Below are 13394 nucleotides of genomic sequence, written 5' to 3' on the forward strand. Positions count from 1 at the left end.
CGCTGCTCTGATAGATTCGAGATAATTGTGCCGCTGAGCTTGAAGACCGAGTGGACGTTAATAATGCGGTACGATTGGATACGTACGTACTCCTTATTCACGACCCACTATCTATCGTTGAAGCTCGTCGTATTGGATTTCGCATATTGGGTCTCTTTTTAAAAGATATCTACAAATTTTTATTTACAGTAATATACAAGTTTGTAAACCTGAGTATGTTGTATAAAAGCATGCATTTCCAAAATATATTAAATAATCTTTCAATTAAAGTAAATTAAAAAAAATGTTACTTCTCTCCGCAAAATTTAACTAATTCCATTTAACTAAAATCATTCACGTTACGTCGATCGCGTCGTGCTTAAAACTGACGCAGCAAAGATCTGTTGTAGAATCCGTGGTATATTCTTAAGATCCATGCATACGAACGCGCGACCGGAAGGCATCTTCTTTATCAATCTGAAAATATAAATATGTTAAATTGAGTAAAATTAATATCAATGAGATTAACAAAAGTAATTAAAAAAAACTTTTATTAACAAAACTACCTTGTCGCCTGATCACCCAGTGAGCCAATAAAAATGGCATATGCGTTAACGTCCGCGTTAGACGTTAACAATTTTGCAAAGCGTTCGGGGGAAATTCCATAACGATCTAGGTTCGCATCCGAAAGTACGACGACTATAGATTCGTCGGAATCCTCTTTCGCCAGACTCGCTATCGCATGCTGCGTCGCCTGCAAGGTATTATCGCCCGACATGCAAAATTGCGAGTGAGCGTGCATCGTCTACAAAGACAAATAATCTGCTCGTTAATTAAATTGCACGGCTTATCATTTCGCGAGAGAAAAAAGAAAACTAATGGGGATAAATCTTACTCGCCTTAATCACCTCCAGCCTTCGTTTATTGTCCGTCGGCGGTTGCGTGCGATCGACAAAAACAATGCGATAATCGTCGCCGGAATGGCCGACGATGTCGTATTGAAATTTACCCTCATAACCGCTAAAAGCCTCCATTACCATGACACAGGCTTCTAATTCACGATCCAGCCGACCGTCGTAGCCGTTGAACCTATACATACTGCCAGACACATCTGCGACGAGCTTTAGTCGCTTCGGTTTCAATTGCGGAGCCCCGATTTCCGGCTCCTTTTCCGTTCGGCGCCGGTAAATCGTTTTCTCGCCGGTTAATCCCTCGATTAACTTCGTGTCGTCCAGCTCGCCTGACGTTTGATGCCTGCACCATTGCCGCTCGTTGCTCTTTGCCTGTAACGTGCCTATAAATGGCATGCGAGCATGCGATGCGCGATAAGGAAACAACTACTTCCATAAACGTTAAAATAAATTTGCGGTTAAAAAATGCTCACCTAAAATGACTCTCAAGGCCTGCACCTGATTATGAACCGCGTCGCTGAATTGAGCATACAGCTTGTGGTCGTATTCGCTCATTTTTATGTCTCTAAGCCTCTGTTTAAACGCGCGGAGGCCCATCTCGCGAGCGGCTTTCTTTACGTGTTCCGGCACCGCGTTCTTCTCCGCGTCGCTGAGTTGATGCACCGTGTGTCCAGCATCCAGCCGATACGGGCCTCCCTTTCCACCCAGGCCCGCCGTGTCTCTACCTGAAATAATTTCACGTGTATTTAATATCGTAATTCCTGACAATTGAACACGGGTGATAATACTTCGGCGCAAAATGTAATTTTTCATCATAGTTTATCGTTATCTCGTGCGAATACACCCCGTACCTCCGGTTCCCCCGGCCCAAGTGTTACCGCCCACGTGCGGCTGGTTGTTCTTATCGACCTTTCCGTGTTTCGGCCGGCTGACATCCTGCCCCGAATATCTCTCTCTGGTGATCTGTATTTTTTCCTCATCGGCGCCTATCGTTTTACGCCACGCACCTAACGACTTTTCTATATTAGTGATTGATGTCTCCCATAAACGGACGCAGCCGCCGGCGTCTATTGTGACGAGACCTTCGTTCGACGTAAGTGACGCATAAAGCGGAAGATCCTTCGCGTACAGCCATTGCGTCAACGGCGAGACGTTAACCGGCCTGCATAAAAGAGATTTAATTTTTCTCAGTTGTTCTATCGGAAAATAATAACGCGCAATAAAAGACATACGCGACATATCGCTATTGTTTTTCGAAGGCAATAAAAATATAAATGAGAACTCCTCTTGTTTTTTAAGTCTCCTTACTTACTCTGGGATAGGTATGTAGCGCAGCTTGTGATTTATCGTATCGACTATTTCTAAATATCCAGAAATTCCTGTGTGCTTCGTGTTCTTTGGATAAACCTCGTCGGGTACCTGATCGGGTGAAATCGTCCGGATCACCTGGCCGTTCTGCGTAATAATGGGCGTTATGTAGCTGCGCGTTCTTCCTTTCCTCGGCCAGAAATGCAGCTCGTTAGAGCTATCCAAATCGGGGAAACCCGTCACGATGCCGGCGTATGTATTATCGGTCACTAGGAGTCGGTTCGGAGAGTCTATTTTCTGCTGAAGAGCCTTGCTTAGTTCCGTTTTGTGCAAGCTGCTCCTACCGCAATTCAAGATGCTGCCAGTTTTCAAATCGACGCTATTTGACTCGTCCAGCTCGCATAACATGTTCGGGCACGGATCGGCATCCGAGGATTTCGCGAGGATGTACTTATTCTTCGATGCGTCCTGAATCAACCACTTCTTGTCGGACGCGAGCAGAACCGACTCGATGTTGCACGGCAAACTCATCGAGTAAGCGCACATCCTATGAAGATCGATAACTTCGAGCTTGTCGTAATTCTGCGTGTATAAAACGACCAGATTATGCGACCGAAGTAGATCCGTCTTCATCTTCCACTGAGGATTTCTGCTTCTAAAGGCACTTGATATTCTGTCGCTGGCGATATCCAGAAAGGACGAAAACTGCAATTCTCGTACCGAGCCCTCGTTTACGTTCGCCACAAGTATAGAATTGCTCTAAAAACGATCGGATTTAATGAACGGTGTCGCGAAGGAGAGAGAATTTGCGCCACTAATTACTACTACTTACAGTTTCTTCGTGAACAATAACGTCGCCGAGATTATCGACCGCGATGCTATAAAACGGTATGGTGCCTCTCTCGGGGCTGATTAAGCCTTGCAGCGACGTTTTGCGAACATGTTCGGACTCCGGCGCCATGCTAAATATGCTCAAAGGATTTGAGGTGAGAACGTGTATCCTATCGTCTGTACCATCCCCTTTACTTCCATTTGCAACCGTTAAAGCGGTCACTGTACTGTTTTCGCTAATGGGTATCGCCCAGTAACTCTGAAGTTCCGTGAACCAAGCCGATCTGGCTTCAACTCGATCCAGAGTTCGATCGTTTTGCACCGGAAATGTTGGCGGTTTCAATTTAACGTATCTTTCTTGAACGGGAACACTATGGAACGTGCTCAAAACATTCCAACTACCACTAATCTTCATCTCAGGCAAAGGTATTCTGTAATGGAAAAGGAAAAAGGGCGTTGTACGTGCGTGAGAATGTGTCAATATTTTTACATTTTTATTTGCGTATAATTATAACAATAGAATCGTTATAAAATTAGCAAAATACGTTATGAAAAAGTTGATTTAATTTTACTTTTCTCAATAATCAATAAATACCTTACTAAATATTTAAAAAAATAAAAACTATCTTACTCCTTAGCTAAGGCAACATTGGTTGGACTCGTTCCAACGGGAATCCCGTGTTTATGAAGCACGGTTACCAGAGTATCAAAAATTTCTTGACTATATCGATCAAAATCGAAGACATTGCGCACTACGGTACCCAGCGGTTCGTTCGGAAATTTCTACAATGGTAAAAAAAAATATCTCATTAATTACTGACCTTGCAACTTGAAAAATTTTATCGGCTCAAAATTTTATCACCTCCAGATGTTTAACTATGTTAACCACTTCTCGGGTTGAATAAGGATACGAGACTAAACCTTGATCGGCCATACTTCTCAGCTCGCCGAAAGCTCTCACTAATTTATGTATCGTCCGCTCGTCTACGTGCGGGCCGTATTGCTTCAAGAGCTGAATCTCGCTGCGAGTACTTGGGTTGTCGACGGAATGCGTGCTGAACAGGTCACCAAGAGCGCCGAAAAAGTCGTTGCCCAAAAACGGGAAACCCGGCCGATTCGCCAGCACGATCATCCTGAAGTCCGGATGCATGGGAATGCTGTTTGCGTTGCGGACGTTGTCACCGGTGCTGGGAATAATTCGTCTGCCGTCCGACAGAATCATTTCGCCCGATTCCACGAGGGTCTGAAAATGACAGGATAATTTTTTTACGATTCACAACCGACAGAGTGTTTGCGCCGCATAATAGCTGTACCGCCATCGAGTACGTACTTTCAATATACACGTCACATGCGTCGGCGCTTTGTCAGCCTCGTCGACGACAAGGACGTGGCCCAGTTTCACGGCCTGCACGAGCGGCGAGTCCTCGTAAACGACTTTGCCGTCCCTGACCATCGGCTGCAGGGTCAGAGTTTGTACGGTCGTGTCGCGGTGCAGCTGAATGTACTCGCGCGGTCTGTTCAACAGCTGAAGCATCCGATCCACGACCTTGTTCTTGCCGACGCCCTGATTGCCGACTAGTAATATATTCTGTCCTAGGCTGAAGTCCTGCAGCAGTCGTTCTAAGAGCGCTACGTGTTCGGGCACGTCGTAAAACACGATGTCGGGCACTTTACTAAGCACCGTAGTGCGATATCGATCTACGACGGTGTCGCCAATTTTTACGGAGTCTGATGTAACCGAGCACTCAATCTGTACCAAATCTGCATCGGACTTGGGTGAAACGATGCCAAGACGACGGCAGGAGTCCTCGAGAGCTTCCTTCGCGATCGTCGGCAGGAAACGCGCGAGACACGCGCGTTGGACCGCGCTGTAAGCGTCATCGCACTGAAATCGATGCATTCGCTCCGCAATTCGCAGAAGTTGCCGAGTGCTGAGCGATCCGGCGAGAGACAGCAAAGTCGGATCGCTAGACGAACGTAAGACGTGTGCTAACTCTGCGATACTCAGCAACGCTTGACTAGGCTCTCCGAACTGCAAGCAAAGCACACGATGAAAAATCTATCTACGGCACGTAGAATGTTTCAGCCTCACCTTCGACCGAATAATGTGTATTTCCTCGCGCTTGGCGAGCGGCCTCATCTCGTGGAAGAGAAATAAGCTGAGCAACTCGGAATTCAACCACTGACCGGACGAGCTATTGATGATTGGCGGCTCGGCTAAAGCCACTAGCCTGAAACCGGGATGAATTCGCAGGATACCGTGATCGCGCATCTCCTCGTCGGATCTTCTGTACTCTTCTTTAATTTCGTCGTAACGATCGGCGCGTATAAGCCTCTTACCGTCGTGCAGTTGGAGCTCCCGATCGTGAACTAATCTACAAGCAAATGCATTCACATTATCATCGCTTAAAACCTGCGCATTAAATATCGTAAGCGCGATACCACGTGCGTCTACCTGTGCAGGATAGCTAAGGTGCTGGAGTGAATTCTGTCGATGCCGTCCAGCACAGCGAGTTTGCCATGAACAGCCGCGTCAACCAGCGGCGAATCCCTCCAGACCGTGTCGCCGCTAAGCGATGTCGTCCGCTGTTGTATCAAGTCCCTGGAAGTCATATCCTACGAGAACATTTCAATCGTTTTATTTTTCAATCGCGAGCGAGGAGCACGGTCCTCCGAAGCCTCGATCGTTCCTCGCTCCTTTCGCAAGTTGGCGCAAAAAGTAGTCTGGGGCTTGCAGCCGGAACTTGCCTGATAAAGTACTATCGGTTCCACTTGATATCCTAATAAATCGGCGAGCCGTCGAACGGTGGTTGATTTACCGCAGCCCTTTGGTCCAATCAGGCAGAAATCGGACGTCAAATGAGACTCCAGCATACTCGCCAATAAATTATTCTGATAATTAGTCTCGATGTAATCGTCGCTGTTCGTGCGAGATAATTGGCTCGTACCGCGGGGAACCTATTTGTAAAATAAACTCAGGCATTTACAATAATACTCAGCGATCCACGATTACGCAGGATTAATACGGAAGAGTGATTATTCAACTTACGTAAAAATTTGTTTCCCCGTTATCACGCTTTATACTGATCTCCAAAAAATCATCGGCTTTCTCGATAACATCTACTTTGCTAGTGACAGCCTGCTCGGTCTTGGAGTCGTTCAACACGCTAAACGTCCCAAGAATATCCTCGACGGCACTCCGGCCTTCTTTACCCAGGAATAGTTTGTACGGATAAAACCTGTAGAAAATGTCGTACACTGACAAATCGGGATCTTTGTCCTAGAACGTAAAAACACGTGAAATTTTAGTAACAAAAACGATAAGAAAGCTCGCAGAATTGATGCGCTAAAGATTTACCATAATCAAAGCGGCCGACGACAAATTATCCAAAGGGAAATCCGGCAGGCCTATGGCGACAGCTTCTTGAGTAACTAATGCGTGAGCACACGATAGCAACTGCGACAACTTCCCAACGTCAGTTCTCGATGTTAAATTTCTCAAGGCCTCGAGTTGTTCCTTAAAAATCAAATCTCGATGTTACGGCACCCGTGACACCCTCGATAATACGCTAAAACTTATCTACGCCGCATTTTCATTATCTCTAAAAACAAATGAATTAAATAAAGATAAAACGACTAAATTTAATAACCAGCGGGAAGAAGTTTTTCGAATCATTGAGCAAGAGTAATGAACTTACGTTTAATATCATTACCCTCGCGGGAAACTGATAACAGCCTGACAACATTTCGCGCTCGAGTGTTACAGCAGTCAGTCTGCCGGGGAAGGAAGTTTCGCAACTCGGAAAGTTTACAGGGCTGTTACAGGGGTGTAATATATTTAACGTTTTAACCGTCTATCTGCGGTGCGTTGAACTACTCGAATTCTGCTAGGAACTATCTTCCCATTACTTCTCCGCCTTCGTCGGCGCACCTTGGCGTCTCGGGGGCTCGGAAGGGTGCGGGAAGGAAGGGAAAGAGAGGAACCGGCGGAAGCGCGCACGTGAGGAATGTTATATACCCGCGATTCGGTACGAAACGGTCCTCCTTCCGAGAGGAGTGATTAACACCAAGGGCTTTCCAGCGTTGCGCGCCCGAGCACCGAGTGAATAACTACCGCTCGGCACGGAAGCCGCGAGAGAGATATCCGCCTACCATCGGAATTTCCATCCAAAACTTTCAATCGGCCCGGACTATAATCTCGAGCCCTCGATCGCCTCGTAATTGCGGCGTCGGTGGAAATGTGGTTTTCGTGACTGGTCCCCCGGCACCCGACCGACGCGAAAATAGAATGAGCGCGAATCAATTTTGTCGAAAGCGCCCGGGCGGCTCTCACGACACCACGTTTCGATTATTAGGCACACGTCGCGGCTCCCGTACCCGTTCCCCAGTTGGTTATCAGACACGGCGTCGATTTCGATGCGGATAAATGATAAATGACCCCACGACCCACCCCCTCCCCCCCCACGGTCGTCCCGACCGTCGCGCGATTAAAACGCGAGCCTCGCGCGAAATCCGAGGACCCGGAAAAGTTTTTCGCGGTCCTCCTTTCGCGGATGTGTCACCGAGCTATCAGAACGTTAACTCGGTTATTTCGCAAACACGCGATTCTCCATTTCCGGCAATTTTCATAGTTCAATGCACTCGCGTGGGAGATGAGAAATATCGCGTTCACGTTGGATAAAAGACCGTCATTATTTCAAGGATATCTACGCAACTTTAAATTGCAGAAATCTTACAAATATCAGTACGAACGTAATGCCTCCTTATTTTTTTCTTTTTCTTTCTGTTTTTTTCTTTCCACGGAAAACCATATTTCTAGACGGCCTTTATGCTTTCTACGCGAAGCAATCTTTATTGTATGTTCTTGTTATTTTCCTATATAATCTTTATTATTTTTTCTTTATATGCACTTTCGCCGTATACGAGTCAGACGATGCACGATGCTGTATGTACTTTCGTACCGCAATACTGCGATATATATACTCGGGGGAAATAAAACCAATTTTAACTGCCATAAATGTCGCCATGTAAGCTCGAGTATTCATGCATCTGCCACTCGCGGCAATAATCGCGAACGGGTCACGGCAAATTTAAATTATGGTAACATTCTTTTTTTTTTCCCCCGAAGGACATCCATCAGTTCTAAAGTCAAACTTCTATTTTAACACACCGACTTCCGCGATGATTGATTATTAAAGGATGATACCGTGTATGTAGAAAATAGGATTTCCCGCGCGCCCCTGTTTCACCACCAAGTTTTATTGCTCTGAAAATAGACACCCTCCACCCCCCGGGGGGCACATATTATAAAGCTGTCTTGCGCGATTCCTAAACACGGCGCTCTATTATTTTCGTTTATCCATCGTGGCGACTGCCAGCAGTCACACGGAGGTGGTACGCAAAGATTAGCGGAGTCACGAGCCGTATTATGTATAAAATAATCCATAAAATAATCCATAAAACGCGAGGCACAACGTCGATCCAGCTCGAGTAAATCCACGGTCATAATAATAAGCAGTAAAACTTAATGAAGTAATAAAACACGTAGGAAGTCTTCGTATTTAACTTAGATCTTAACAACGTGATAATTGCAATCGTAATTTTTCATTACGGCTTCTTTGTTCGTTCGAACGCGTCTATAATATATCCGCGAGTTCTCCAACATATGCGTCTCCGGGTTCATTTCTGCGCGTGACAGCAACGTCTACGAAACAGGCAATATGCAAACTGCGCTTCGTGACGGATAATACTCGTTTACGAGAAATGGTTTAAATACCCCATTGCCATGTAATTATTTTCAAGTTTTAAATGATCCCTTTTCTTTTGACTTTATTATTAACCGAGTTCTATTCAGTCTCCGGCCGGCGACGTAAAATAAGGCGATGTCTCCGTCAACTCCAATTCTCTCAGCGGACAATAACGGGTTCGCGACACGGCCCCGGATTAACTCTCCACGAAAATGCTATTTATTGTAGAACGTCGGGACGCAAAGTTAAACCAAAAGGGAATTATACGGCGTTAATTTATGACAGCTCGTTGACTAATGCCACAAAAAAAAAAAAAACTACATTCAGAATTATTCGAAAGCTCCGAATACGTGCGGATACCGTGTGCGTTAAAAAAAACCTCGGAATATTTAACGAAACTTATTTATTAACAGTTAAAGTTGAATAAGATTAATCAAATAAATACCTTGTATTTCTGCAGCATCACGTTACAGTTTCACGTTTCAACAAAAAGTGGTAAAACACGCGAGGTTTTTTAGCCACAATAATTGCGCAATGTTACTTTAAAGCGTGAGCGTGTAAGCTTGTTCATTAAATATCATCGATTCCAAATATTTGCTTCATATTTCCCCCCACCCCCCGTTTCGCGTCAAAAAATAAAAAGTCACGGCGCGGAATATCGAGGGCGAAACGGCAAAACAATTTTTTGTTAAAAGTCAGGTGCAGCTGAAACGACGGCGCGCAAAAAATTGGTAACGCGCGCTTTGACGGTCCATCGCTCAATCGCAGGCCAACGATTCCAGCGAGGAAGTACGTTTCTCAACGGAGTTGAAGCTGGGCATGACGATGTGCAGCTGTAAGCGGCCAGGCGGAGTCCACGACGCGGCTGACCGATTTTCGTCCCGAGATTCATCTTCGTTCTCCAAATAGTCCTCCCTCGCGCGCACAGCTCGTCCCTTCGAGCCGCTGCTCTCCTCCGTCACAGATTCGTCCTCTTCCGTCTTGTCTTTCGTCCTGGACAGGCGCCTTCGCGAAAACTTCGCCTCGCACTCCAATTTAAAGCTCTTCTGCAGATTGTAATTCTGCACGACCACGCGATCTCGCTCAGCGAATGCCGAGTCTTCGCGCGGCCGCGAGAGATGTCTTCTCCTCCTGGTAGCGCTCCATCGTCGATCCTCTCGAGTTCTCGCTTCCTCTCGCGACTCCGGTGATTCTAACTCGTAGTCCTGGGCTCTTCCCGACAGGTCCAGCCACTGCAACACCCTCTCGGACAGCGGATTCCAATCTGGCGATCTGTCGGTCGACTTGCACTCCGTCATAGCGGAGAACGCGTCTCGCCGCAGATGAAACGATCGCCCTACGCTGTAGTCGAGGCTCTCGCTCGGCGGAAAGCTCTCTCTTTCGCCGTCCAGTATCCGATAGCTCACACGGTCCTCGTCTACCTTGTCGTTGACGTAAACCTTCAGAACACTGGCGGCCTTCTCATCGCATATCCTCGTACAGGGCGGCGCCGATTGTCTGCGCACGATCTTCGGCGGGATCTTGCTGTCCGGAAAGTTCTTCTCCACCACCACGTGTAGATTCATGAAGCAGCTGCTCAGGCGGTCTAGCCTGGTCTCGGGCTGTTGGGTCTCCACGGGGAAACTCTTCTCCATGGTGGGTCGCGGGTGTCGACGGGGCAGCCGTGGATTAGCGACAGGATCATCGGGCGACAGGACAGCGTGACGCATACCGTCCACCCAGACGGTTCGAACAAACAAAGGCCTCTCCGACGATGCCCATATAGCCGGCATAACGCGATACGAGGGAGGGTATTAATACTTTCTCGCTTATTAAAATTCAAGGTTCAATAAAAAAAGAAATTCTTTATTGCGCGGCCGATCAATTTTACTTCGGGATTCAATATCGTACCCCAACACCGCGCGGTAGACGACTTTAACGTAAGATTAAAATTTAATATGTGTTTAGTATATCGTTCATCTAATTTACGGCGCTCTTCGGAATATAAACCGACGACGGTGAAAAAGAAACGATCAATCAACGCTCGGTGGACATTTCTTCGGTATTCTTTACAGACGAGCGAGGAATCCGCGCGACGGTTGTTTTCGCGGCGTCGGTCTCGCGAAAAAAAATTTTAAAGAGACAGAGACGGGCGCGATCTAATTACGTGACGTCGCGGTAGAGACCGTGCTATCAAACTGCGCCAGGGGGACTTGGAGAACCGGACGGCTTCGCGTTGCCTCCTTTAATACGTGGGCTTGTTCGAATCGCGACGTATCGACTTGCGAACGGGAGGACAGGTAGAGTTTCGACTGCTTGGGACACGCGATCCAAGCCGCGCGGGTGCCTGTGGCCATGGCGCAGCCACGGGCCGGCGTTTATATGAGAATGAGAGAAGCACCGGAAGGAAGGAAGGGATGGGACGGTGGCCCGCGGAGGGGCTCGCGCGACCTCCGCACCCCATGCCTAATGGTACGCCACCCCCGACCCCATAAATCAGACGAAAGTTCCTCGAGTAATACCGCGACTGTCTCCTTCGAGACGCGCAATGCGAATAGCTTTACGTACGTTTTCCTCAAAAAAAAAAAAAAAAAAAACCCTCCTCCCGCTGAATTATCCAAATTGCTACTTCTTCCTTTTCTACCTTAATCGTAACAGCCTACATCTAACAGTCGAACACAACCGAGAGCATAATTGAGACATAAATCAGGCTCGCGTCCCTTAATTGCCAGGGAGGCAATTTTAATAATAAGCTAAAGCGATCGTATGAATACCTACGATCGCGAATTGCCGCGACGAAGTTTTGATGAAGCCGCATTGCTATGCAATCAGAAACTTCCTTAATGACTTCCCGCTTAACGTTTACCTCTACTTCGAGCACGACGTGCCCCGGAAAGGTGACACCGGGTACGCTCCGCCGTTACGTTCGACTTTTTAACGCTTTTTGCGAAGCGACACGCAAAATCTATTCGGTTTCACTGCCGTCTGGTCGATCACGTTAATCTTATTGAAGCCGGACGTGGCTCGTATACTTGCGACACTTACCTCGAACGTCGGCGGCGGAATATGACGAGCTTGAAACCTCGATCTCAGAGGAGGGTCTAATGGATGACCGGGATAACGTGGCGATGGCAAACCGAGTGCTATTACTATAAAATCTTCGCTGACTCGTACGAGACGCCACTTATCCAACTCCGTCTGAGTGTGCGTCTGAAAATTACCGTAAATTATTCATCGTATACAAAATAATTTTTTAGGCCGACTTTAAAATTTAGTCGAGATTGATTAAGAAATTTGTAAAGACTCGTACCTTTAGCAATTTATCGTAACGAGATGCCGGAATGAGAAATCTACCGTCCTCTAAATGCATTTCACGATTCTCTAATAAATTATTTAGCACGGGCAGCACGTTTCGCTCCGCTTTTTCCACGCCTTCGATCAAGAGAACTCGTCCGTTGGTTGCGGCCCTCACCGCGCTTTGGTCGTGATAATATGCGGTGCCACTTTTGATCTCTCGCCTCTGCTTCAAGTCCGCCTCCGTCGTGTCGCGGGTAAGCGCGATGAATTCCAACTCCCGTCCGGTCAGCTCCAAGAAAGCAAGCGCGAGCTCTCGCCTCCGTATACCCGGTCCACCCATGAGGAACATATCTTGTCGCAGAACGTCTTTCTGGAGCATCCATTTTAAGTGCCTCAGCGTCTCCTGAGAGTGGGCATTTAACACTGTTAAAACAGAAAATAAAATGATATAATATTGCACGTAGTCCTCACTTTACTAACTGCAATCTTGTGGACTTTCACATAGCAAAGTCCATCGACACTAACAGTATTTTCTTGGAACGTATTCCGGGTTCTTTGCTGGCCTCACTTCTTTCGACACGTCGGCAATAGTGACAACTATATTTTCTAAAAGAAAAAGCAGAAGAACGAATTAAATAATCATACATACTGTCAAAAAAAAAAAAATAAAAAAGAGATCAAGATATTACATCAGCGAATTGTTAAATAGAATTAGTCATCGTAAACTCACCTGATCTACATCTTACGAACAAAGTAGGCCAGAACCTGCCGGGGACTTTTGTCGGCCGTTCCAAGACTCTGCTCGCCGTTGACAAGCGGAGGGAATTCCGCAGGACGCATAACATCTCGTCGGCGGGGTCTCAAATCTTAAGAAGCATGGTGCGAGACGACCACCTGCAAACGATATTTAAATTAGACAAATAACAAGTGCCCGTAAAGCGCTCTCGAACAACGACAGCTTGCCAGTCAACCCCCATGCGTATTTCTTTTTTCCACCGATGTATTTTAAGTAAGAATAAGAACGCTTACTGCTCGACTACTTAGCGCACATTACGTTCGTCGGGATGTTTGGGATGAACATAACCAAGATCGCCAGCGATCACGTGGGCTCGTGCTCGAGATTGCATGAATGACAGTGCGATCTGGCGCACCACGTGCGTCACTATACGCGTGTGCGCGGTACTAACACATTTTAAAAAATTATACATATACGCGTTTTATATAATTATGTAATATACGTTTTTTTACCTCGTATATTAATGCAACCAAAATGATTAAAATAATTATTTTTAAGTTAACTGTGAATTAAATATATAAAACAGCCGCAAATACATCACCATTC

General features: G+C 46.5%; 1 protein-coding gene across 1 annotated transcript; it reads right to left on the reverse strand.

Annotated features, from left to right (window-relative positions):
* Nucleotides 1-155: 155 nt before the first annotated feature.
* C12.2 (von Willebrand factor A domain-containing protein c12.2) lies at nt 156-13351 on the reverse strand. The gene is made up of 20 exons (XM_070665459.1): nt 13082-13351; nt 12783-12946; nt 12578-12658; nt 12066-12475; nt 11801-11965; nt 6388-6546; nt 6079-6309; nt 5778-5987; nt 5485-5645; nt 5122-5404; nt 4360-5061; nt 3892-4272; nt 3661-3812; nt 3031-3460; nt 2203-2957; nt 1742-2052; nt 1364-1615; nt 879-1273; nt 546-784; nt 156-456 (listed from the first exon to the last, which is right to left on the reverse strand). The coding sequence occupies exons 2-20, from the start codon at nt 12895-12897 to the stop codon at nt 339-341; spliced, it is 5550 nt and encodes a 1849-aa protein (XP_070521560.1). The 5' UTR covers nt 12898-12946; nt 13082-13351; the 3' UTR covers nt 156-338.
* Between the last annotated feature and the right edge of the window lie 43 nt (nt 13352-13394).

The sequence above is a fragment of the Cardiocondyla obscurior genome, linkage group LG13 (genome assembly GCF_019399895.1).
Source record: "Cardiocondyla obscurior isolate alpha-2009 linkage group LG13, Cobs3.1, whole genome shotgun sequence".
Classification (NCBI taxonomy): domain Eukaryota; kingdom Metazoa; phylum Arthropoda; class Insecta; order Hymenoptera; family Formicidae; genus Cardiocondyla; species Cardiocondyla obscurior.